This window comes from Poecilia latipinna, unplaced genomic scaffold (assembly GCF_001443285.1).
Source record: "Poecilia latipinna isolate Pla-1442-1.1 unplaced genomic scaffold, P_latipinna-1.0 Scaffold642, whole genome shotgun sequence".
NCBI lineage: Eukaryota > Metazoa > Chordata > Actinopteri > Cyprinodontiformes > Poeciliidae > Poecilia > Poecilia latipinna.
Genome location: NW_015113258.1, coordinates 192,259 through 215,892, shown reverse-complemented (window position 1 = coordinate 215,892; position 23,634 = coordinate 192,259). Strand labels below are relative to the sequence as shown.

General features: G+C 38.0%; 2 protein-coding genes across 11 annotated transcripts in view; both read right to left on the bottom strand.

Moving 5' to 3' along the window:
• cdk5rap2 (CDK5 regulatory subunit associated protein 2) overlaps positions 1-14,927 on the bottom strand; it is a 35,732-nt gene extending 20,805 nt beyond the window's left edge. For 4 of the 10 annotated variants that reach the window (XM_015043605.1, XM_015043610.1, XM_015043607.1 and 1 more), the window contains exons 1-11: positions 3,176-4,399; positions 2,935-3,054; positions 2,724-2,843; positions 2,546-2,638; positions 1,831-2,049; positions 1,566-1,736; positions 1,359-1,469; positions 1,136-1,273; positions 833-1,012; positions 512-706; positions 88-162 (exon numbers count right to left, since the gene is read on the bottom strand). In XM_015043605.1, coding sequence (XP_014899091.1) covers positions 88-162; positions 512-706; positions 833-1,012; positions 1,136-1,273; positions 1,359-1,469; positions 1,566-1,736; positions 1,831-2,049; positions 2,546-2,638; positions 2,724-2,843; positions 2,935-3,054; positions 3,176-4,231 — 2,478 coding nt within the window. In that variant the 5' untranslated portion in view covers positions 4,232-4,399. Of the gene's footprint in view, positions 1-87; positions 163-511; positions 707-832; positions 1,013-1,135; positions 1,274-1,358; positions 1,470-1,565; positions 1,737-1,830; positions 2,050-2,545; positions 2,639-2,723; positions 2,844-2,934; positions 3,055-3,175; positions 4,400-5,603; positions 5,658-6,200; positions 6,340-6,784; positions 6,964-7,167; positions 7,292-7,392; positions 7,470-8,058; positions 8,170-8,786; positions 8,849-11,306; positions 11,363-11,517; positions 11,538-13,959; positions 14,327-14,738 lie in introns of those variants that run through there. The other 6 variants (XM_015043612.1, XM_015043615.1, XM_015043613.1 and 3 more) reach the window with 6 other exon arrangements.
• A 3,977-nt stretch (positions 14,928-18,904) lies between these two features.
• LOC106954271 (collagen alpha-1(XXVII) chain B-like) overlaps positions 18,905-23,634 on the bottom strand; it is a 92,750-nt gene continuing 88,020 nt past the window's right edge. The window contains exons 51-61 of the mRNA XM_015043634.1: positions 22,783-22,881; positions 22,648-22,701; positions 22,523-22,558; positions 22,386-22,403; positions 22,235-22,270; positions 22,121-22,147; positions 21,942-21,992; positions 21,367-21,535; positions 21,167-21,276; positions 20,870-21,088; positions 18,905-20,755 (exon numbers count right to left, since the gene is read on the bottom strand). Coding sequence (XP_014899120.1) covers positions 20,609-20,755; positions 20,870-21,088; positions 21,167-21,276; positions 21,367-21,535; positions 21,942-21,992; positions 22,121-22,147; positions 22,235-22,270; positions 22,386-22,403; positions 22,523-22,558; positions 22,648-22,701; positions 22,783-22,881 — 966 coding nt within the window. The 3' untranslated portion in view covers positions 18,905-20,608. The remainder of the gene's footprint in view (positions 20,756-20,869; positions 21,089-21,166; positions 21,277-21,366; positions 21,536-21,941; positions 21,993-22,120; positions 22,148-22,234; positions 22,271-22,385; positions 22,404-22,522; positions 22,559-22,647; positions 22,702-22,782; positions 22,882-23,634) is intronic.

Genomic DNA, 23,634 nt, shown 5'->3' with positions numbered 1-23,634 from the left:
TAAAAAGCCAGTCCTTTTAACTTGCCTGATTTCTCCCTGCAACAAATATCTTTTCCTCAGCAAGTCAGAATCTCTCCTTTGGCCTACCTGAGAAAACCCTGCATCATCAACTTCACTGCTGCTGGCCTCTGGTCTATTATCTCCTTCCTGATTTTGGTCTTTCTATTGTGACAATAAAGACTTCTTTTAAATATGTGGAAAGCAACAGTGAGTACAACTTCTGTACAGAAATGAAAGATTCCTGGCATTAACTAACTAGCAATGAATGTAAAATAGACATTATCTTGTTAACTAGCTTAATAAGATATACTGGGATGGATTGTCTAGTCATCATTTAGCAAATATGATCTGCATGAAGCAGCATTATTCAACTTATACATTTGTTTGGAAGAAAACTACAATTTTTTTTTTCTCTTTTGGCTCTGGTTAGTTGCTGAACATGGCACACAAAAGCGGTGGGAGGGGAGATGCCCCATGCTACGCCCCCCACCAGTTACGCCTGTGCACTGACCTTAAGAAGCTGGTCCTTGCTGTTAATTGTAGCCAACAGTCCCTCCACAGCGCTCTCATTGTCATCTATTAGTCTTTCTCTGGCTTTCACAGCCTCAGCCAGCATTGCTTCTGTGACCTTTAACCTCTGGCCCATCTGCTCAGCCAGGTCCTGAGCATGACTCTGTGAGTGGTTCAGAACGTTCTTCGCCATTTCCTACACAAAGCGACAGATTTAGAGACAATGCAGACCAGGCTGAAACTAGACAGCTGTGACGACTGAAAGTTAAAATCTCCACAGCTGAATGTGGATCGAAGACGAAAAATAATTTGGTAAACTAACTTCCATATCTTTAGTCTTGCCCTCTAAAGAGAGTTGTAGCTGGTGGATGATGGCGTCTTTCTCCCTCAGTGATCTGTTCAGGTTATCTTCTACATCTTGCTTGGCTCTCTGCAGGTTCTTCAGAGTGTTGGCAAGATGTTGCAGCTCCACATCTTTCTCCTTGATAAGACTGTCAAAGTTCTGCAAGAAAAAATTTAATTGCTATACATCGAGCACATTCAGGTTACGATTTTTACACAGTCAAATATATATATATATATATATATTTTTTTTTTTTTTTTTTTTTTTTTAAAAGCTACTTACATTGATGGTTTCCTCATTATGAGTGAGCAGGTTATTGAGCCGGTCCAAGTCCCGTTCCTTTTCTCTGAGCAGCAGCTGCAGCTGATGGATCTCATTGTCCTTCTCCTCAATGGCAGAAAATTTGTCATCCAGAGCTTGCTGTTGGAGAGCAAACAAAAAAAAAAGTGTCAAAAATCTAATTATTGTCCGTCTGGTGAGCAGATAACATTAAAGGCATCCCAACCTCCAGGGCGCTCTCATTTTCTTTTAGCCTTTGCCGCAGCTTGGTGAGCATGCCGTCGTTACTGCCGGGGCTTTTGCTTTGCTCCAAGTCTCTGACCATGTTTATGTATTCCTGATGAACAAGAGTTAAACATAAGTTTCAGAGTTCCAGATCTTTTTTGAAAATGAAAATCAAAGAGATCTTTTGGTTAAACATAGATTGCGTCACCTGTAGCTGCTGCTCTTTATCAGCCAGTGTGGTTGTGAGCCTCTGGATGGTGACTTCATGGCTGTGCAGCTTTCTTTTGGTTTGTTCCAGCATCTCCTGGTATTGCTGTTCCAGAGCACTTTCCCGTTCCTTCATCTCACTGTTCACTTTTTTCAGCTGATTGGCGAGATCCTGGGAGAAGAAAATAATCACATGAAGAGAAATTAGATTTTTTGGGGGGGGGAGGAAAAATGTAAAGACAGTAAATGCCTTTATGCTACTTTACGTTTAGGGCTTTGTCTCCTTTCTTTTTCTGTTGCTGCATGTCTTCTAATTCCATCTCAAGTTGGTCCTTTGACTGCTGCAGGTCAGCAAGTTCTTGTTCTTTCCTGTCCAAGGCACGCTGTAGTTTTTGGGCTTCGAGCACCTTGGTGTGATGCTCCCCTTGGAGTTGGGCCAACTCAGCTTGTTTTTCCATTAACAGGCTTTGATGCTCCTCTACTCCCTGAATACAATTTTTAAAAAGTAAAATTTAAGACTGCCTTTTTTTTTTTTAACCAATACAGAGACGCACTAAAAAAATCAATTGCTGATGTGAATCGGCTGACAGGATGAGATGTAAAAGCTACAGTAACCACTAAATTAAGACACTAAAACAGTTAAAAATGTCCACTATTATTTATTTAAAAATAATAGTAAAGCCTTTTTTTTATAGCGACTGCTCTCTGCTATATGTGCCATGACTCTGCCTGTGTTCATAATATAAATAATGAATGGTCACTTAAGTTTTTAATGTTATTCTAAAAGAGCAATCAGAATCAAACTAAATCTATAAGCTGATCAAACCTGTACTAAATTGTTTTTGAAAAACACTTCAATCTGACCAAAGTATCTTAAGAAACTTGTGAATATACAGATCTAGAGGGAAGAGTGAAACCTCCATGTAGAGTAAAATGAAGGATCGATGTTTTAGTTTCTGTAACACAGTAGGAACAACATGCCTGGTATTTCTGCAGCTGGGCTTTATGTGCAGCCTCTCTGGCCTTGGCCAAAGCATCATCTCTGTCCTCAATCTCCTGACAAAGTTCCTCAATCTGAAAAATGCACAAATTCATTTTAAGAGCATGGTATGACTTAAGAGTGATAGAAGACGGTGTCGGTTCTTAAATATATCTTAACCTCTTTTTCCTTTTCTCTGAGGACCTGGGTAAGCCCTTGGATGGTTTTATCTCTCTTCAGAGCGTTTTTCTTCTCTGTGTCAAGGTCAGTCTCCTTCTCCTCCAACGTCACAGACAGGGTCTATCCACAACAGACAGCAAATTATGTTACATAACATATTTCACATTCAGTTATTTAGGGAACATGTGGCAGAATGTAATGCCTCTTGTACCTTGTTGTGATTCTGTGAATCCTCCAGTGTTTTTGTCATGTTTTCATTGGCGCTTTTCACCCGGTTGAGCTCTTCAGTCAGCATTTTATTGACGGACTCCAATCGATTTATATTGCTCTTCTAAATAATATCAAAAGACACACACAAAAAGAGAGAACAAAAATCAAATGAAAGAAGTTATTGCAAAGCATTCGTCACTTCACTTAAAAAGGCACAGATGAACCAAGACACCATTATAGACATTATCTACCTTTAATTTGACAGGGGCATATTGATCATTAAATTCCTCAGTGAGATCTTGCAGAGACTTCCATTCTGCCTCTCTGTTTCTTAGTTTGGCTCGAGTAATAGCAGCGCCAGCGTTTAACCTCCTCAGCACGGGAATACGACTGCCTGAGGGGGCAGACACTTGGTGCTTAGAGATGCAGCGCAGGAGCTGGATTAGGTCAGAGATTACAGACGGCTGACTTGAGGACCTGTGGAGCATCGCTTTTGGCTGAACTTTTCTTCTTGGGTCACTGTTGGTACCGTGCCCAGAAAGAAACAACTTTGAGTCCCAAAGTTTTCGCTTGTGAGGACGATCTGCAGGCTGGTCGGAGGAGAAGTCTCTGTTGAGAGACTGTAGAGAAGTGGAGTGACTTTTGAGTCCTTGCCTAGACAGCGTTCCCTTGCGCTGCACCAGATCAAGGTACATGCTCTGTGAGCGGTGACGTGTGCCACTCAGTCCGATATTCTTCATGCATCCATCTAGCCCAGCGCCTGATCCCAGTCTGCTGCTCCGAAGCCCCGAGCGGCCAGGTAGCACTCCTTTACCGACGATTCTATCCAAACTCACACACCTTCTCATGCGAATCTCCCCGTCAATGCTCCCATGTTCCCTGAAAAGCAGTCCTTCGTGGAGCGGCTGACACACGGCGTCCACATCGGGACTGCCAACCTCAGAGGACCTGAGGGGAGTCCTGGAGCGGGCACTTCCCCTAGAACTACTCCCAGGATTGTTTCTGTTGTAGATATGGACAATGCACTGGATCAGGTGTTCCTTCTCCGTCAGGAATTTCTGAATCTTATTGTTGTGCTCATCTTGCAACTGGTTGATATTAATATCACACTGAATAACCTTCTCCAGCTGGAACACACATTTTCCACAGAGGAATTCTCCACGACCATCACGGATCACTTCCCGACCCAACACGTGGGACAGGATGACCTGCAGCTTCTTCTTCCCCGATGAACTAAATATCCAGCGGCACTGGCTTCCCACCAGACGGACACCACATATACGACACGGGTCCTTCATGGAGCCTTGGATTTTCGACAATCGCCCGCTTCAGTTAAGTCCAGAAGACCTACGTCTGCCACATCAAGTGTCCCGAGACTTAATGGCTATCATCCTAACAGCTACAGTCCAGCCATGTTGCATTTTCTCTCTCTCCATCAGCGAGCAAGCATAGCGGCGAATGACCGAGTGCAAAGCACAATAAGCCCTAAGCCTTAATAATCCCTGCCTCCGCCTCTCTTTCACTCTCAGTCAGATCAAATCCTCTGAGGCTGCTGTAGTTATCTGTGGTGTAGCCAGGACATTTCAAAAGTACCTAGTACTACTCTACGCACATCAAGAAGCGTTCAGTCAATAAAACCATTCTTTGTAGGGATGGGCATTTATCGTTTATCATTTATCGTGATAAATTTCTTATAAGATTTTGATTTATTGTTGTTACAATAAATTCCAATCAATGATGATTTAAAATAATCATTAATTAACATTAAATAACACCATTAATCATTAATTAATTAAACTATCCTTATTGTCAGAATTGTATTTTTTTTCCACTGTTTGTTCAATGAGAGTATCAATAAATATCAATTCATTTAAAAATATGATTAAATGCAGTTACTGTGTGCACTTTAGTGATGTAAATTACACTTCTTTATGTGACTTGTGTCTGAAAAAAGCATATTACAAAGGGCATGTTTTTCAAGAGTAGCATTTGTGTTTGTGGGGCTATGATTGCTGTGCCGTGCAAAGAGTTAACTAAAAAGTAAGGAATAAATAATTCCTATCACTTTTATCATTATCACAAAAGAACCACAAAATATTGTGATAAAACTTTAAGTCCATATTAACCCAAATCCTATCAGAAACCAAGACATTAAAGATATTTATATGACGTAAATCCTTACATGCATCAGGCTGTAATTTAATGTTTTAGGCTCCATATGTTTCAGATTCAGACAAAAAAAGAAAGACACAGTTAAGTGTCAGCCAGCCACACTGAAACCCCAAATTTACTATAAAGACTGATGTCCCTCATTATTAAAGCTGAGGGGAAGATTAGCCCAAGGAGGCACACTAGTAGACAAAAGCAAGACATAAATCCAGCAACTAAATGTTTCCAGAGACCCAAACAGCAAACCTTTGTTCCTTAGAACACTGCCTGTGGGCATTTACAATTTATATATTTGAATGATCTTGCATGCTTTTTCACAGTTAAGATTTTTGTTGTGTTTTGGGTATCTTGCCAAAAACACATTAAAGGTCTGATATGACAAAGGAGGCGAAACGTTTGAGAAAAATCACAGTAAGTGGTCAGATAGGAATCAATGTCACTGTGCCAAAGAAGTTAAACATTTTCTTAAAGAGTTTATAGAAATATCTAAAAATCACCAACCTCTTGGTCTGGTTGCGCTTTGTCTTTCTCTCTTTGAAGCTCATCCCTCAGTTCCTGGAAAGGATACACACAAGAGTCCTTTATAAACCCAAGAGTCCTTTTAATAAGCACTCTCATTACAGCCACTGGAAAAAAACTAAATATATCCGTGTTACTTCTCAGGATTGTAAAAGTTAAAGCATCAACCAGGTGCAGCTGATCAAAAGTATGTGATTAAGTGATAATCAGCAAATGTGTCAACCGGCCTGCCCAGCTAAAAACAGCCGTGACCTTAGAAAATCAACTGTTGCTGCCCATCAATATGTGAAAGGTTAGAAGACCATTTCCAAATAATTTGAAGTCAACAATTCTACTGTAAGAAAGATTATTTACAAGAAGAATGTTTATACAATAAACGCATAGGGAAAGTGGAGGGTCCAGCAAATTTCCCACAGTGATCATAACAGCACAATCGGGACATGACTAAATGTTTTTTTCTGAAAGATGATAGGGAAGAAAAACTTTCTTCTACTGCTACATTTTCTCCACGTCTTTAAGTTAATTTCAGATGACATGACAGAAAAAAAACTAATCTGTATGAGAAATTTTAATTCACACCTTAAGCTGCTGGTCCTTTTCTACAATAAGCTCAGAGAGTTGCTTGGTTGATTGCGGATCTGTCTGTGAGTCTCCGCTGTTGTGCTGTTGGATCAAAGCCTCCTGGTTCTTTACGGTGATCTTGAGCTGCTTGATTTCACTGAAATGAGTAAAAAACACAGTTTATGTATTAAATGTTCTGAACATGTTCAACTTTCATTTGGTTCTCAGGTCAAATGGGACGTTTTTCCCATTTGACTGCTAGATTTATTTCTAAATGAGTAAATATTTCTGTATCTCTTATTGATAACATTACACCTTCAAATAAATATGCTGTTCTTAAATGACAATGTACTTTCTGTTTAAAACATTGATACAGTTACAATGATCAATCCAAGCTAAAGACATTTGAAACTTTTTGATCAGTATAAGGGCTCCTGGCTCTGATTGGATGTTTCAGACCAGGTGGTGTATTTCACCACTTTTTACAGATTATCTGTCTCATATTATACTGTCATGACATGGTGATAGTTTTAAAGATTATGTAAAAAATATATATTTTTATAAAAGTTACATACTCCAGTTGTAATCTTATTGTTTCTTACTTGTCACTCTCCTGTAGAGCTTGCTGTAAATCCTGTACTGTTCTGGGGAGAGAAAACGGGGCATGGATGTCTGTTGAAGCAACAGCCTGAAGTTGCTTCTCCATGTTTATATTCTTAAGCTTCTCCTCTTCAGCAATAGCTGCCATCCTCCCAACCTCTTCTTCTGCTGCCTGTAAATTCTGCAAATATGGAAAAAGATGCTATTTTTTATGCAACTGTTCATTTCCAGAACTAATTAGGTTTATTAGCAAAACTAATGTTGATCTAGTAAAAATTATTTAAAAAAAAAAGAAAAAAAAAAAAAGAGAGAACTGAACACATTGTTTATATTGTTTATGACAAGTATTACATGATCTTTATCTTTTAAATTATTTTGGACTCACCTGTTCTAGTTCTGCTATCCTTTTGTTGAATACATCTCTTAATGCGTCCATCTCCCTCTGAGCTTGCTCTCTCACTCGCTGGGGTTCTCCCGATTCTCGACCCGCTAGACTTTCCAACGCTTTACTGGAATGAACGTTCACAGGTTAGCTCGGGTTAATTAGCACATCCATATTTAATAGTAGAAAATTTACAGCCCGCCGACATGAGTTTTCTGAAATACGTACGATGCAGACACAAGCAGCTCCTGTTTCTCAGCTAGCTCTCTCTTCATCGACTCCAACTCCACCTTAAGCTCAATGTTCTACAAAGAGCAATAACTTTATAAAGAGCAAGTTCAAGCAAACAAAAAATAATAATAATTCAAAGTTGAGATGCACCAATCAATCTGTCAGACATCAAACACTGAAAATTCTGATTATTCTCCTGTTCAATAAATGCATCATAACAAAGACCTCCCACTATTTTCAGTCAATGAATGCATCAACAAGATACAGTTTAGGGATTAATGCCTTGATGTAGACGCTGGAATAATACTTAATTTCTTTAGGATTAAAAACTAACATCATTATGAAGGAAAGTGCAGCATATTCTTTGTTTAATAATCCTTATAAAAAGAAGAACAATAAGTTAAAGTTTAAAATTGGCAGGTCAGATCGCACCAAAAATCTGGAAGCTGTTAAGGCCAGGAAAAGCCTGATTGGTGCAACTAATGAGGCTAAGGACAAAAAGGCTTTAAGATCCCATTAGATAACCTTAGGACTTTTAATCTAGATGATCTTTTGATCTGTTCCTCCAAACTCTTTCAACTTTAGTCAGAGGCATGAAATACGACACTGTTAGAATTGCGTAAATACCCTGGCACGATGTATTTGATACAAAATAAATAATACCGTTTTGAAAATGTCTTCAGTGGAGTCATCACATTTCTGCTGCATACGCTCCTCCATGAAGTAAATGCGAAGCTTCAGATTAAAGTTCTCTTTCTTCAGAGCTGTGATTTGCTGTTAAACATAAAGGTATCTGATCAAATCCTGTTACACATAAAATGCATTTAAGACATCTACGCAGCAACGAGTCAAATCTTTGAGACAATATTTGTGGGAAAAAAGTATTTACACAAGTGCATAAAAGGGGGCATGTGTGGATATTTTCAAAAGCAAGGGAGGCTTGTACGTGTTTAGCAGACTGTGCATCATTGTGCTGGAGGGTCAGAGCAGCGTACATCTGGTAAGTGGGGGTTGGGTGCACTGCTGAAGGGAGGAGGTAGAAGTCTGGACCCCTCTAAAAGCCTCGAATCGTGCAGCCAGTCTGAAGCGTGAGCCCAGAACCTGAACATGCATTCCATTCAAATGCTGAAATGCAGAGTTTAGCCCACCTCAACCCTCATCCTCCTACACACACGCTTCATCCTCCAAATGTCCATAAATGGAATGTCTTGGTTTGAAGAGAATAGTGGATCAAGTTCATAACTTGTTTTTCTAAAGCAGTAGGTTAAGGCATTATCTTTAAGCTAACACCATGCTTCTCGCGTATCATAATTACTTCACTACAGCGCAATGAATCATAAACAATTGTCTATATGCAAAAAAGAAAGTGTAAAGTCGATACATTTACTCACATTCTCATAGTCCTTCATGGTGAGAGCTTTGACGGGGGACATCTTTTCAGGAAACGACGGAGCTGAAGAACAGCAAACAATTTCACCACATTAAGCAAAAACTTCAGAACATTACTCATAACACACCCTCCTTTATTTCAAAGAGAAGGAAAGCAAAAGAGAAAGAAGTTTCTGGGTTTATTTTTTAAGTACGGAGACACAGGAGGAAAATCATTTTCTAAGGGCTTCCCTGCTTGAGCCAACTGAAGCAGCGAGCAGCTGATCATGTAACCGTACAACAACAAAACATTTCCAAACTCTAACTCTTGACTCACGATTTCTCCTGCTCAACAGGAACAGGCAGTGAATGTCTATCAAACAGGCTTTTACTTGCATTTTTTGTTACAAACATTAAATGCTTTTGAAATAAAAAATATATTTTAGAATTAAATTAATCTCTTCAGAAGGTTTAGTAGGAGTAGAATATTTTACAAAGTAAGCATTATATTGATTTTCACACTGAAATGAACCCAACAGACATGGTTAACATACAAATAATCAAAGTAAATTTGTCAGATGGTCATTAATATGTTCCTTAGATTCCTATTTTTTTATATTTATTTTTATTTAATAGTTCTCCAGATTTATTCTAGAGTTTTCACTACATTCTCAACTTTTAAGTGCAAGACATTAGCCTTGAATTTCACAAATAATGAAACAAGCCTAAGCTGAAGTAGACTTCCATTTTGTTCATATAGTAAAGGGGATATTTCACCATTGTTGATGTTTTTCTGGGTTCTGCCTTTACTTAGATGAGTTCTACTTGAAACTCTATAACATGGTCTACTTCTGGATTAAATTATTCAACAATTAACATGCCTGGGAGGACATGTTTGCTTTGGGTCATCTGTCCAACTTAAAAACAAAAACAGCATGACCAATGCATTAGGACATATATCCAAGTTCTACTTGGCAAATCAATGGCAAATAATGTCCTTTAAATATTTTTAGACTTATCTAACACTTTTGACAAGTGTTAAGTTTGAACGCAAACATGTTTTACAATAATTTTCTTCATAGATCTTCACACTTCAAAAAGGGATAAAATCAAATTCTGTGCTTTTCAAAGCTGCCTAAGAGATCCATTTTTTGTGTTTTGGGCATTTTCACTGATGTGAAATACCACAAACCTTTAGTCATTCTTGACATGTAACATTTTGCAGACTTTTATTTCCAGGCGATTTTATGGCAGGTGAATGCTTTGATGTCATCTCTAACTCGAGATTCTCTTGGCACCAGTCAGAGCCACTTTTGTCCAGTGTTAAAGCTAATTGCTGCCTACAACGCTGGGGAAAGCCATTACAGAACATCAAAGAAACTGCAGCTTGCAACGTTCAACTTTCTGCAGAAAGTTGGACGTTCTGCAGAATACTGAGGAGATAAAGTGAAAGGAGGAGTAACTTACTAAAATATAACAAAAAGAACAACTAAGTTAATAAAGGAAGCATTAGCAAAATAAATACAATTGCCCTTCATTTGTGCTTTAGAACCCAAATCCAACAAAATTACTGATGTTGATCATTGAGACAACAACAGTCCATCTTAGTTTAGCACTTGACTTTACAGGCAGAGTCAAAATGGAGAAGTGCAAAAATAATATTTTTGGTGCACAATACTTCAACCGCAGCCACCCAAAACAGATTTACATGAGACAATCACAAGGAACAAGTGGAGAAGCCAAAAAGGCTTTTAAACTTAATTACTAAACAGATGTTTAAGTACCGTAATGAAAATGTGTGATAAAACAACAGCTTATCATGCTCATGTTTTTGTTCATTTTAGCAACAAAAGAGAAAACAGCAGAAATCAGTTACCATCACATCTGTTTCTAATAAACTGAATCAAATATGCAACAAGAGAATAAAAGAACAGCTACAATCCAAAAAGGGAAGCAAAAGATTCAATTGCAATCTCTGAAAAGATATCTATTGAGTACAAACTATAGAAATAACAGAAACTACAATTACAGTTTATTTAAAATGATCCCTCACAATCACTTAGGCTAACAAATACAACAATTTCTAATTGGAAGTTTATTTGAGATAATCAAAACGGTGAGTTGACTCAAGTGTGCCAAAATTTTCATACGTGTGAAAGCCGACCCCCTATTTGTTTCTTCTAAACAAAAAAATAAACACATCGATCAAAAAATTAAATTAATATAAAATGCCAGATTTTTCTGTGTCTAATTACATAAAGTGAAAAATAACTTGACAAAAACAGCTCCATATAAAGATGACCTATAGTTTTTAATTAATTTGCATGTAATGGTCTGCTAACTACTGGCATACAGCAAACAAAGAGGTGAGTATTTGTTTGCTTGAAAGGTGTTTGCTGATGAACATTAACTTGTTAGCGCCTCGTTAAGGCTTTGGGAGATAAAATTGTGGGAGGGCATTCCAATTTTGCAGCAGAATTAATTAATACACATGAGAATCGCACACCTGGGCAAGAAAAGAAACAAAGGAAGCTTTACCGTACCTGTCATGTTGTCTGAAGAAAACTCTCCTGCATTTATGGAGTCTGGGAGCTGGCAGCTGGAAACAAACATTCATTTGTTAATCGTGCAGCGTTCTGTTGTGACGCAAGTATAATTTAGCAGTTTTACTCTCATCTCTCCCTGAAATTCTGTTGATATAAGAGAGAAAGATGCGTCAAAAAAATATCAAATGAAGCTCTGCTCTCGATATACATCATGTGAGAAACAGGGACACATGTTTATGTATTGCTCATACTGGCTAGTTCCACTGAGCCCTAAGGATGCTCTATAAATAGCTTCAGAATGAATCCGCTTCATTTCCATTCACTCTGGCATTGAGTCCTTTCTCTGTATGTGTGCTGTTATGTTTTTCTTTATCTATGGTCCTAGAACTGGACTTTGACTGCTAGGACTAAACTGTTTAACACAAACTGTTTACTTGGATTTTTTTTTTTTTTTAAGTACCCAAACTCTGTTTAGGTTTACGCATACAGTGTGTTGGTTAAGGTGCAAGAAAAGGTATGTCTTTAATGAGAGGTCCCTTCAAAGACATAAAAACAAGAATTGTGTGTAAGTGACATCATGTGCCAGAGGCAGCCAAGCTCTTGTGTTCACACAGGGAGGAGGAGACAAAAAATAGAGGTTGGAAGGAGCTTTCATTTGCTAGACAAGCGGAGTACTGTGGCCCAGAATCAGCAAAGCATCACACTGTGAAGGGACAGTGGCATTTCTAACTCGGAACAAAGCACAAAGCAACACACATCTGGACAGCAACAAACAAGAACACAAATGGGTATGCCTGTACCTGTCACTTCCACATGTATCATAGCTGATTTGTAAAAAATGATTTCCTAAGGCAGGAGAATGAGCTTTATATAAAAACAAAAGACCTAAGTGGTTCCAATTGCATGTTCATTCATATCTAATAAAACAAAGCCCTGAAAAACTTCTTGCCACTGCTTTACATTACACATACTTCAGCTTCTAAATGAACGATGCACCAGCAAGACAAATAATTATTGATTTAAAACTTGCAGCAAGATGTAATCAAAGAAAGACTCTATTTTGGAAAATCATATTTACAGAGTCTGATATTTATAGTGCCCCGCCAAAGTATTCTTGACCTTTTCCACATTGTATCACCTCATAGCCACAAAGGTCAATTCATTTTATTGGGAATTTGTGAAATAGAACAACACTAAGTATTGCATAATTGCAAAGCGGAAGGAAAATGAAACATCATTTTCTAAATGTTTTACAAATAAAAAACTGAAAAGTGCTACATGGATAAGTATTTCATTCCCTTTTGCTCTGAAATCCATTTCGGGAGTCGGCACATTAAAAGGGGCTTTGCTTAACAGAAAACTAACACTGCTCTCTACCCTGAATGCACCATGGTGGTATCAGCATCATACACTGGGATAACCAGGAACATAGAAACTGGTCAGCACGGTTTCATACTGACTCATTGGGGCTGAATACATGTGCACATCACACTTTTCAGATTTTTATCTGTGTAAAACTATAAATTGATGGGGAACATATTTAAATAATCACCATAATGACACATCTTCCCTGTGTTTGTTCTGGTTTAACCAACAGCAAACACTGTGAAGGTCATAAAACATTTTACAGTAAGTTGGAGACATAAGTGTTAACATGAATTTAAAAAATAATCTGTATTTTTTTTTTAACAAAAATTACACCTTTTTGTAAAGCTGTAATTTACAAAAACCAAACTGATTACACTTTATATATTTGCTATGTTTGTTATTGTTGTCTATCTGTCTTGTCTAATATGATGTGTGCAGCCGCCTTTCTCGACCAGGTCACTCTTGTGAAAGAAGTCTTGGTCTATATATATATCTGGTTAAGCAAAAGCACACTAACATAAAAATAATAGATGTAATGTGAAAAGTAACAATTATAAAACTACCCAGTGTAATGCAATATTCCTCAAAAAAAACACTGAACGCCACTAACTCTGTGTGGACAATCATTGCATCACTGAGGTTTCACATGTCAAGCAGCCTCTTCCTGTGTAAACGAAGAGTCAACACAGTACAGTGACAGCAGCGGTTGCTGAAAAATTACTGTCAAACATATTCAACATAACAAAAATGCCCTTTATTGAAACTAAAACATAAAATAGGCCACAGTGACTGCTCAGTGTTTTGTCAGTGCCTCGTACATAGTAACCCCTCAAATGGAAACAATGCAAGATTCTGTAAACAATGACTTCCTCTTTTTTTCACTTTGTTCAGCTGCAAATGTCAAACATAAAAGCAACTAAGCACACATAATTTTGAACAATCTTATTAAAAAAAAAAAGAAAACTCCACCCATTACACCAGCCATCAGAACAAAGTTCATATTTTTAACAAAACTGAAACAGCAACATGAATCAGGTTTCAGAATTAGCCAATAAGTAACTCACACCACACATATCAGCTAACATCTTCAATTAAGGAGGCAAGCTTACCACCTGCATGACCGCTTTGCCACAGCACAGCTGGACTATGTCAATTTAAGGTAAAACAACCATCGATACAAGGGTAAACAAAACAGCACAGATATAACTAGTTTCACAGCGAAACAGGAAAGCTATGAACTAGCTAATACAACAAGCGCTGTAAAAAATTTATGTTTACCTACCACAATCACAATCTTCGGTTAGGGAAAGCACGAGTGGCGGGAGCGGGGAAACCCAAACTGAAAATAAATTCGGCATGATAACTCCCCCTCTTGCACAAAGCAAAGAGGGAGACGTCGCTGCTACAGCCGGAGCACATTGGCTCATAATTTCCGCTTTAATACACCCAGAATGACAGCTCAAATGCCGACCTACCATCACAGTCATATCACAGCATCATCCAATCAGATTGATATGCCATCTCTTTTTTTTAAAACACTGTTTACATCTACAGACATCGTAGTCTAGTCCTTGTACGATATTGCTCAATTGATCTATTGGCAATAACAATTTTATAACACAAGCTAGGTAAATATACAGATCGATTATTTACTGTCAAATTGTCAAGTGATGGGACTATTCATTCAACCCTAACTACTTAATAGCATAAGTTACTAACTAACAATGTTTTGGTTGGCCTTAAGCGGTTTACGACGTTAACATATCCTAAAAAGCTTCTCCATTATGACGTGAAAAGTTCACGTAAGACTTAAAATAAAACAATACAAAATAAGATGTAATACTAACGCCTAAAAAAGCAATTTCCGTATATTAATATTCAAAAAGCAATTTATTTTAATAACTCGCAACATGCAAGTCAATATGGTATAATAAATGTTGACTAAGGGGAAGCAAGTAGAGCGTTAGGTGACAGATTTATAATATGACTTAGCTTCAACATACAACGGTCTGACATGCTAGCTAGCAGCAGCCCGCTAGCTTTCCTTGTTTTAGTTTTTACCTTCCGTTGACATCAACAGGGAGGGTCACGTCGTCGCCAACAACAGAATCCATTATAGTAGTAAACTTATAAATCGTTTTTACCAACAAAACAGGTCATTTTACCGCGCAGACGCGCCGTAAACCTCGAAAAGCAGATAAGAATTCAAAATAGTTCAGGCTACCGCCATTACGATATGGTAAACGTCACCATTGTGCACGTTGAAAACTGATGATGGGTTTGAGTGTTGTAGGAATTTTTAAAACTACCTGATGAAGTCTTATTTAGACAATTTCAGAAGGTAAGCAGAGTGACTTACGTTTGCAACAACATAAGGGACGCTATAAATGTTCGATTCTCCACAACATATTTGCATCTATATGTGGGTGATTATTTTATGCAACCGTTAAAATTGAAAATTTCAAACAGTTGAGAAGGGAGCATTGAGATGGGTTTATACAGGCAAAAAGCGATTGGTCAAAGCAAGAACTCAGGGAGGGCCGTGAGACTGAAAAATATATATAGCTGTCATTTTTAAATAATTTGTTCCAGGCGAAGTCCTCCCACTTGGGTGGACTTCGTCACTCTCTCTGATAAAATGAAAACAATACTTAAAAACAAGAATAAGGCGTATGTGTCCTACAATTGTCTTGAAATTATCTGACACATAAAATGAAGCCAAAATCAGAAATGAGTGCTGTCTGTAAAGTTAGTGGCATGGCAAGTTTAATAGTGCATGGGCTTGTATCTGTGCTCCCCTTCCTTTAAGTTGAAAAAAATGTCTAAACATGCTAAGCTGTGTACGTGTTGACATTTAAGTGTTCCTTCAAGAAAACTTGTGGTGAGTAGGGTGTGTTACAGCATAATTAACACTTACTCTAGGGAAAATGGTAATTATGCCATTTAGTGAAAAGAGTTTACAGCAATATATAATCTGGACTTTTTATGACATTCAAAAACAGTTCTGTAAGGAAGTGTAGAGGCAAGGTTAAGCAAACAGTCCAGTTTCAAATGAAAAATATCCAAATATCATTAGCGACACCATGTGGTGTAAAAGTTAACTTCAACCAGTGGTGACAGTAAGCGGTTACGGTCGGGTACTGCGTACCACTAAAAGATTTAGCGCAGGTGTTCTAACTATCTGTGTTACCCATTCATCCGTCCTACCTTGTGGTAATGCGCATGCGCACATCGACGCTACGTCACATACTGTTTACTCAGTAGATTTCTTATCAATATATCCTACCTTCACACAAGCAAAGACAGATGGACATAGCTATCTATCCGTGCTACGGTAAGAAAAGCTGACGAGAAGCAGCTTTGGGCATGCGTGATTCAATTCCAACGTAGAAAGAATGGGGTTCAGTTCAGTTCACTTCAAATTTATTTAATCAAGGACAGCAGTTAAACAATGCTACATGTGAGGGAAAAAAAAGAGAAACTGTTGTTTTGTGCATAGATTAGAAAACCTATGCACAAAATGCATTTCTTACCTTTATTTAAAGACAGTAATATCAAAAGATAAAAATTCCTGTCATATTCACAGACAACCTACCTTGAATTTCTGTGACTATAAACAAGAAAAACATATAAATGTATTCAGAATGCTAATTCTCCATAGCAATTTAGGTCAATATAAATGAGTCTTCACATATTTGTTTTTGTTTTAGCCACTGTTTCGTCTGGGAATCGAAAACTCTAAGATCAGTTTCCATTTGTATTCTTGATGTTGGGGCCTCTGTCTGCAGGTGAGGTTTTCTGAATCAGGTTACTGTGGGACTGACCACCTGTCTGAGCTTGGAGAAGGGGTTTGGGCTCACGGAAGTGTAGGAATTCTGGCTCTTTTTAGGGAACCGGTGTTCTGACCATCAAACACCAGCTCTTTTGACTCGGATCACTAAAAAGAGTCGGCTCTTTCGGCTCCAAAGTGGTTCTTCAGATTTTATTTTGTTGTTGTTGTTCCTTAATTTATTATCCAACAGAAAAATGTAGCAACATGAATGAGACCTCATAGTCTGAAATGACTATATTCAACAGCTCTTCTTCTTCTGGGTCACTCAGGGTAAAGTGAAATGTGCATTTTCACTTTTAAAATATCATGTAACCAGACACCACCTTCTTTACATATGTATTGTTAAAAAGGTGAATAAACTATTTATCTTTAGCCTATATACAAAACATTGTGTAGGTCTATCATATGAGATACCAAATAAAATGCATTAAACCTTGTGTTTGCTTGTTCAAGGGATATGAACACTTTTTGAAAGAACAATATTCTTGCTCTGTTGTGTTTGATAAAGTACCTAAGCTTAGCTTAGTTAACCACTTTAACTACAATATTTTCCATCTATTGATGATTTTTTTTTTCTATAATGGTGTGAGAATTAATGTTCCAAGATGACACCCTCAGGAATCCTCAGACAAAAATTGTGTGAAACCAGTGTGAGTCTAAATAGAACACATACAGTACAGGTATTAACACCTAAGATGACATTACGGTACTTTCACTGAGGTAAACAGTAAAAATCCAGAGACAAATTTAAAGTATTTATTTAACAGACACTGAACAATGACTAAAGAGCGGACAAATAAGAGATGAATGCACCAGAAATGATCTCATTCAAAGTTTGATGGTTTGCTGCATTTGCCTGATATTTTCAAACAGGTTTTAATTACGAATGCAATAGAAAATCTTTGCTCATGTAAAATTATGAGGTATTCTTAGCTCATTTTCAGGAAAGATTTACAAAACAAAAAGTAGAAACCATTTTCACATATTTGCATAATTCCTTAAAACACAAGTTATAGAAGAGCACAGTTCTCATACAGTACATGGTTGATTAACATGAAAGAAATAAAAACAATAAAAAATTTAGAAAAATAAAAGAAATAATATTGCAATAAATTTGTTCTCTGGAGCCCCAAATTTACACATAAAAACCCCATAAACTCCAAGACCAGTTGGGAGCACGGCTATATAACATTGTCAATACGAGTAGTTTTGCTTTAACTAACAAAAATTTGCGCAATCTGCAACCACATTAACAGCATTAAATAACATTAAATTAGCAAGAGGGGATTTACTGTATACAGCAAGGTTTACAGAATTATACACACTTGATTCCAGCTACAATAATTATTTTTTTTCCCCCTCTAAAAACTATCTTCTAGTTGCTAAAAAATATTACATACAGCTCAGCGGGGCTTTGTACATATTTTTGGAAATGGTTTAAACCCTGCGATTTATGCCGGATATACACACAGAAATATTTGAGAAATGTAAAAAAAAAAAAAAAATGCTTAAATTTAGCTTTTATTTAAATGCAGAGTGGAAATGAAAAAAAATAATTTGGCAATTATGTCATAATAAGTGGGTTCAGGATGTAGCGCAGTGTAATGGAATGGGTAAGTTGCATATAAACTTTTTTTTATTAAGCAAAGCCTGCATGCACTATATGCATTTGAATAATTTAGCAAAGTGGTGTATAACAGCACTATCACTAGCACCTTTGGAAATGTTCTTAGCACCGGGATAAAAGATGGAGGTTTCCGTTTTGATTCCTGTACCCGCTCTCCATTCTTCTGTGGCTCAGATCTCCTTTATGGACAGCCTCTACCTGTAGTCTTTGTGATTTTAATTGCTCAGCTGGTGCTGACTTTGTATTCTCTTTTGTATTCATTAATGAGGAAGCGAGAACCTAAAGCTGTAATCCACAGTTAGAGAATATTTATTAAAACACTACTGAGAACTTAAGCTTGTCTTCCTCTTCCTCAGTCTGACATCTGTAGCCCTTCCAGTCATCAGTGGCATCCGTTTGTGTTTTGGCTTTGGTTAGTGACCACTGTCCTTCTCACAGCAAGAAGAAAATGTAAATCTTCCGTTCAGAGTACATAAATATATGAATTCTGCTTTTGGATAAATTCACCTATGAAATACCATCAACCTACGAGCACCAAAGGCAAGTAAAATGGCACCCCGTTTGACTTAAAAAAAAAAAAAAATCCTTCCATAAACAGCTTAAACCAGATACTTGCATACATTGTATTAAAAGACACAACAACTTTTCTCTTCATTGTCTGTCATGAAATCAAGCTGAATGTTTCCTGGTGTAGGGTAGTTACCAAAATTTTTACTATATGCTAAATATCAGAATGATCAGAGAGAGAATAAAAGCAATGCTTTGTACTTTTTATATGTTCTTTCTTTGTGTCTGGTAGATTTGTCACTTAAACTGCATGACTGTGGGAAATATTAATCCCCAAGATTTCTATGGGACTGAGATCGGGGCTCTGCCAATCATTGTCCATTTGGAACGCTGCGGACAAGCTTTAATGTCCTGGATAATGTTTTGAAATGCTGCTTCAATATTTCAACATATTTCGTTTCTGTCCTCATCATGGGACCTATTTTGTGAAGAGCAGAACACCCTCCTGCAACAAAACACCCACACATTATTAGTATGCTGCCAACCCAATGCTTCATGCAGGGAGTGGTGTTCTCAGTCTTGCAAATTGCCTTCTTTTTCACCAAAAGTTGTCCCTGAGTGCATTTGCAAACTGTAATCAGACTTTTTATGTTGCTTTTGCCATGATGGCTTCTTCCTTGGAGAGTGGCCTTTCAGCACATATCGGCACAGGACTCATTTCACAGTGGATAATGAATCCCTCTTTCTAGCCTTACATTTCTGTTTTGGGGGTACTACACACATTAGCACCAAAACCTGCTCATCTCATAGATCCATAACTTGCCTCTTTCTTTAACAGAATGGCTGAATATCCTCATGGTGTTTGTATTTGTATGTAATTGTTTGAAGAGATGAATGTGACAGATTCAGGAATCTGGAAATTGTGCTACCCAAGGATAAACCAGACTTGTGAAGGTCCACAATTTTCTGTGTTTCTCTATCTTAGGAGATGCTTTTTTTTTCTTTACAAGGAAGCAGTGCATTTAAGGTATTGATTTACAATAAAGCAACAGTCATGTTCCTCATTCAACTAAAACATTGTGAATTAACCCTACCAGAAGCTTGCAAAAATGACATCATAATCTGGACTTTACCCATCTTCTTAAAGCCACAGTAATCACATAGTGCATGCAAGCCTCTTAATTTGAACAGGATTTTTAAACATCTCTAAAAAATGTCTTACTGTTCTGGCATTAAGGAAATCCAAATAACACAGCTAAAACAAGAGAAGCGTAGTCTAATTTGATGTTAGACATTGTGGAGAAAAAGCTTAAGTGCCTTTTTGCACAGTGTACTTTAGCATCTGGTTTTAAGCTCTATGTTCCAAAATATTTTTTTTTTACTTTTATCTATTGCACTTAAAGATTATTAATTTACAAAAGATATACATGTATAAAATCAATAATAGAGCATATATATATATCTATATTTACAAAATCCCAATTACTTTAGGTGCTATGACAAAATCTGAATATTACACAAAGTATACAGACTGTATACAATTGTGGAAATAAGTTACTTCAAATATCCACTGCTGAACTTGGCCTCCGTTCACTTAAAATGTCCTGGAGATGTTGCGTGGTATTTTATCCTTTAACATGGAGATCCTCCCGAAGGAGCTTGAGGAAGCATTTGTTGGTCTGAGAAGCCAGTAGTGCAAGAACTGCCCTGCTCCTGTAACCCCGCCGCCTTGCTCTCTCTGCCTCCTCCTTTTTTCTCTGCTTGCAGTCCACTAGGAGTTTGGTTGTGAAGCAGTGTCTGTTTTGGGCGGTGGGGAGTGGACGCAGGCAGTGAGTTTTTCCTCACTTGGACAATGTTTGGCCACGATTACATGACCTTTCTGGTCTCCGTGCCTGCATGAAGGTGATTTGTAGGGGGAAGTTGTCCATCCCTTTGTGCTCAGAAGACCGACCGACGCTGTGGCCCTCAAAGAAAGCAAACCGGACCGATCTCCAGGTGGTAATGTGAAGCGGAGTTTGTTTCTGGGAGGTTGTAGATGTCGATCACAGGGAGCAGGGTGGGATCAAGGAAATGGAACACAAACTGGGTCTGGTGCCAGCGCCCATCTTTTATCTAAAAACACAACAACAACAATAAATAAATACATTTTACTCAGCAGATTTGAAGATGGTGTGAGAGCATGAGGTCTGAAGTGCTTTACACCAGATTACAACATCTTAATCCTACCCAGCAGGAGTCCTCCAAAACGCTTGGCTCGAGCTCCCCTCCCACTTCAAACACTTCTCCGGTCCAGGCCTTGAATCTCACAGACCGATGGTCAGGGAGCTGATCCTCAGCTGACCTCCAAACTGAGATGTTCAGACAGTGGATGGTGATGTGCTGAATAGCCTCTGAGCTCAGGAGGTGCAGGAAGTTCATTTGGACACGACCAACCTCGATTGTCGGCTGTAGGAGAAAAGAGATCAGTGCGACACTGCCCATTTGTGTAAATATTCATGAAACCTGCAGTTGCATCTTGTGTACCTTGGAAACCGTTATTGGCTTAAGGCAGGTTTGTCCACCACCAGTAAAGCTGCAGGAGACTTCTATTGTATCAGATGAGCAACCAAGATTGGGATCTATCCAATAAGTGCCTGAGAAAAATAAAAAAATCACAAATTTGATTTTAAAACTATCCAAGCGATGAAACACTCACTCTATCTAACATAAGTGTCCCGTCTCACCGTCATTTAACTTCTGTTCACAACTGTGAAGGTCCCTGCAGATACGGGCGGGATTGTCCCGAGTGCCCAATGGGTTCTTCAGGCTCTGGATCAAGTTACTGAGGTAGTGGAGGGTCTTGAAGATCTCTGCACCCTGGTCGAGCATCGGCAGGTCCATTGCTGGTCTATGCTGGAGGACAGATGAAATGAATCAAAGACTTACATTTTCTTAACTCGGTGCTAGCCATGCTGATAGCTAACATAATATGCTAAAGATAATTTAAGTATGTTTGCTTTACATTTACTGCCTTGATAATGTATTTTATTGTAATGTAGTTTCAGCTAGTTGGCCTGTTAAATATTGTCTTAAAAGTCCAACTTTGGACAAAAGTCAAAAAGCTACTATAATTGCTTTAAGGCAACCAAAACTGTTTAAAAATGTTGCTCTTTTATTTATATTGATGCTTTTAAAGCAAAATTGCAAATTGCTAAAACTGAAATCAACACGTCAAAGTGTTATGAAAACTTAAGATTGGAAATCAACTACTAAAATCTAATCGGTGCACAAAATAACAGAAATATCGAATCTGACCAACCTGAGTCCTGACAGGAGTGACTGAATCAACAATCACAAGGCCATCTTTTTTCTGCAGAGCAGAAATCTCACATTAATCACCCATTTTATCAGTTTCAGTGCCAACTTTTGGAAATTATGTTTTAGTAAATCCCTTTTTTACAACTTGTAAACCTGAACAATTAGGATTAAGGTGCTTACAAATGAAAGAGGGATTGCAGGAAGGCCCTACAGAGAGGAAAAGAAGTTACTTAGACAATGAGTTTTCAGTGGCAGAAATGAAATTTGGTATGGTTTATTAAAGCTGAAACCTACTGGAGGTCCAGGACGTCCACGAGGTCCAGGTGATCCCTAATAAATAAAAAAAGAACATCCAGTGGAAAGTCGTAAACTACTACAACATATGGGAACACTAAAACACCCATTTTTAATATTTGAAGGAAAGAAACTCAATATAAAGACATACCCTGGGACCTTGAAATCCCTGTGTTGAAAAAATAAAGACATGTATTCAGACTGGGAATGATCCATAATTTTGTTTTCATACGGTGCATAATGTTGACAGTATGTAAAATAAACCAGAAGCAAGTCTGAAATACTTACATTCTCTCCACGGTTGCCTTTTTGTCCTCTAGGACCCTGTTAGAAGACAATTAACAGACTAGTCAATACTGTAGGCAACATGAAAGATGAGAAAATTCAAGAGAAATTTAAGGTATACTACATACTGCACTTCCACTGGGACCAATAATTCCAACAGGGCCGACAACTCCTCTTCCACCCTGCATGAAAACGACACAAGAGGATAAAATGGAATGCACTGCAAAGCATCAGAAAACTCACTAGATTATTAAGCCATATACCATTGCACCCTGTGGCCCCTTCGGTCCCCGTATGCCAGTTGGCCCAAAGTCTCCTGGAGGACCCTGAAAATGGAAGCACACCTCTATAAATTGACAGGACTTAATTTACATTTTTCTCAAGCAAAATATGTCATTTAATTTGTATAATGGATAAATATTTTAAAAAAAAATATTGTAATAAGAACTAAAAAGTCCATACTTTTCCATACTTTGGATTCTCTTAAATCCATACTTTTCCAGGCTTAAATTTGTATAGTTCTGTATTAGCACCATCATTTTAACCTTAAACATGGATGGATGACTGGAAATATAGTTGGATTCATGGAGAGATGGATAAAAAAGGATAGACAGATGGATAATAAGACAGGTGAATGGATTGAGAGATAGAGGGATGCACAAATGGACGAATGACGGATGGACATTAAATTACTTTAAGATAAATCATCAACAAGACTGGCTACGGATATCGACTCAAGAATGGGGCCACAATCAGTCACCTCCTCTACATGGATGACATCAAGCTGTACGCCAAGAGCGAGCGAGACATCGACTCACTGATCCACACCACCAGGATCTACAGCACTGACATTGGGATGTCATTCGGACTAGAGAAGTGTGGCCGGATGGTTACAAAGAGAGGGAAGGTCGTCCGCACAGAAGGGGTCTCACTCCCAGAAGGAACAATAGCAGACATAGAGCACAGTTACAAGTACCTGGGAATACCACAAGCAAATGGCAACCTCGATGAGGTCACAAGGAAAGGAGCCACAGCCAAATACCTCCAACGAATAAGGCAAGTCCTGAGAAGCCAGCTCAATGGCAAGAACAAGATCCGTGCAATAAACAGCTATG